At 64.6% G+C, this 514-nt stretch overlaps 1 protein-coding gene across 1 annotated transcript in view; it reads left to right on the top strand.

Moving 5' to 3' along the window:
• Window positions 1-247: 247 nt before the first annotated feature.
• DCAF13 (DDB1 and CUL4 associated factor 13) overlaps window positions 248-514 on the top strand; it is a 27,969-nt gene continuing 27,702 nt past the window's right edge. Inside the window, exon 1 of the mRNA XM_010577131.1 lies at window positions 248-299. Coding sequence (XP_010575433.1) covers window positions 248-299 — 52 coding nt within the window. The remainder of the gene's footprint in view (window positions 300-514) is intronic.

The following is a 514-nucleotide window of genomic DNA, read 5'->3' as shown; positions in this document are numbered from 1 at the left end:
CTGAGACAATCCGCCTGTTAAAAACAATCTTGCCGTGTCCTATGGCACTGGCGGTCAGGAGGAGCGGGAAAAGCCTGGTCAGCTCTCTGATCTGCCTGAAAACAGCCCGCGGCACACAGCACATGTTACAGTCCCTAGAAACGACAAGAAGATTAAGCTTTGGGGGGAAAAGAACCGGAGACCGCCCCTTTCAGCCTACGGTCCGTTTCTTCCAAGCCGTGGGGCCACCCTGCCGGCGCCTCTGGCCATGCAGCCGCGGGCAGGCTCATCCGGCCGTGCCCTCCCTCAAAAAAAAGCCGGTACGTCACGGGCTTAGAAAGGCCGCGCTCGGCCAGATTTGTGCGCTTTTCGCTGAAAGCACAGTTTGTCTTTGTAGCCCTCAGCGGCGAGCTCCCGGGGGGGAGGGAGGGGAGCCGGGCTCGGGGGCTTCCCCTCACGGCACACCCGCCGCCTCAGCGAGAGCCCCGGCCCCGCGGGGGCCGCCCCAGCCCCGGACGCGGGGAGCCACGGCAGC

Source organism: Haliaeetus leucocephalus, unplaced genomic scaffold, assembly GCF_000737465.1.
Source record: "Haliaeetus leucocephalus isolate CR32 unplaced genomic scaffold, Haliaeetus_leucocephalus-4.0 Scaffold555, whole genome shotgun sequence".
Classification (NCBI taxonomy): Eukaryota; Metazoa; Chordata; class Aves; order Accipitriformes; family Accipitridae; genus Haliaeetus; species Haliaeetus leucocephalus.
The sequence above is the reverse complement of the archived record's forward strand: the minus strand, read 5'-3'. Positions and strand labels throughout refer to the sequence as shown.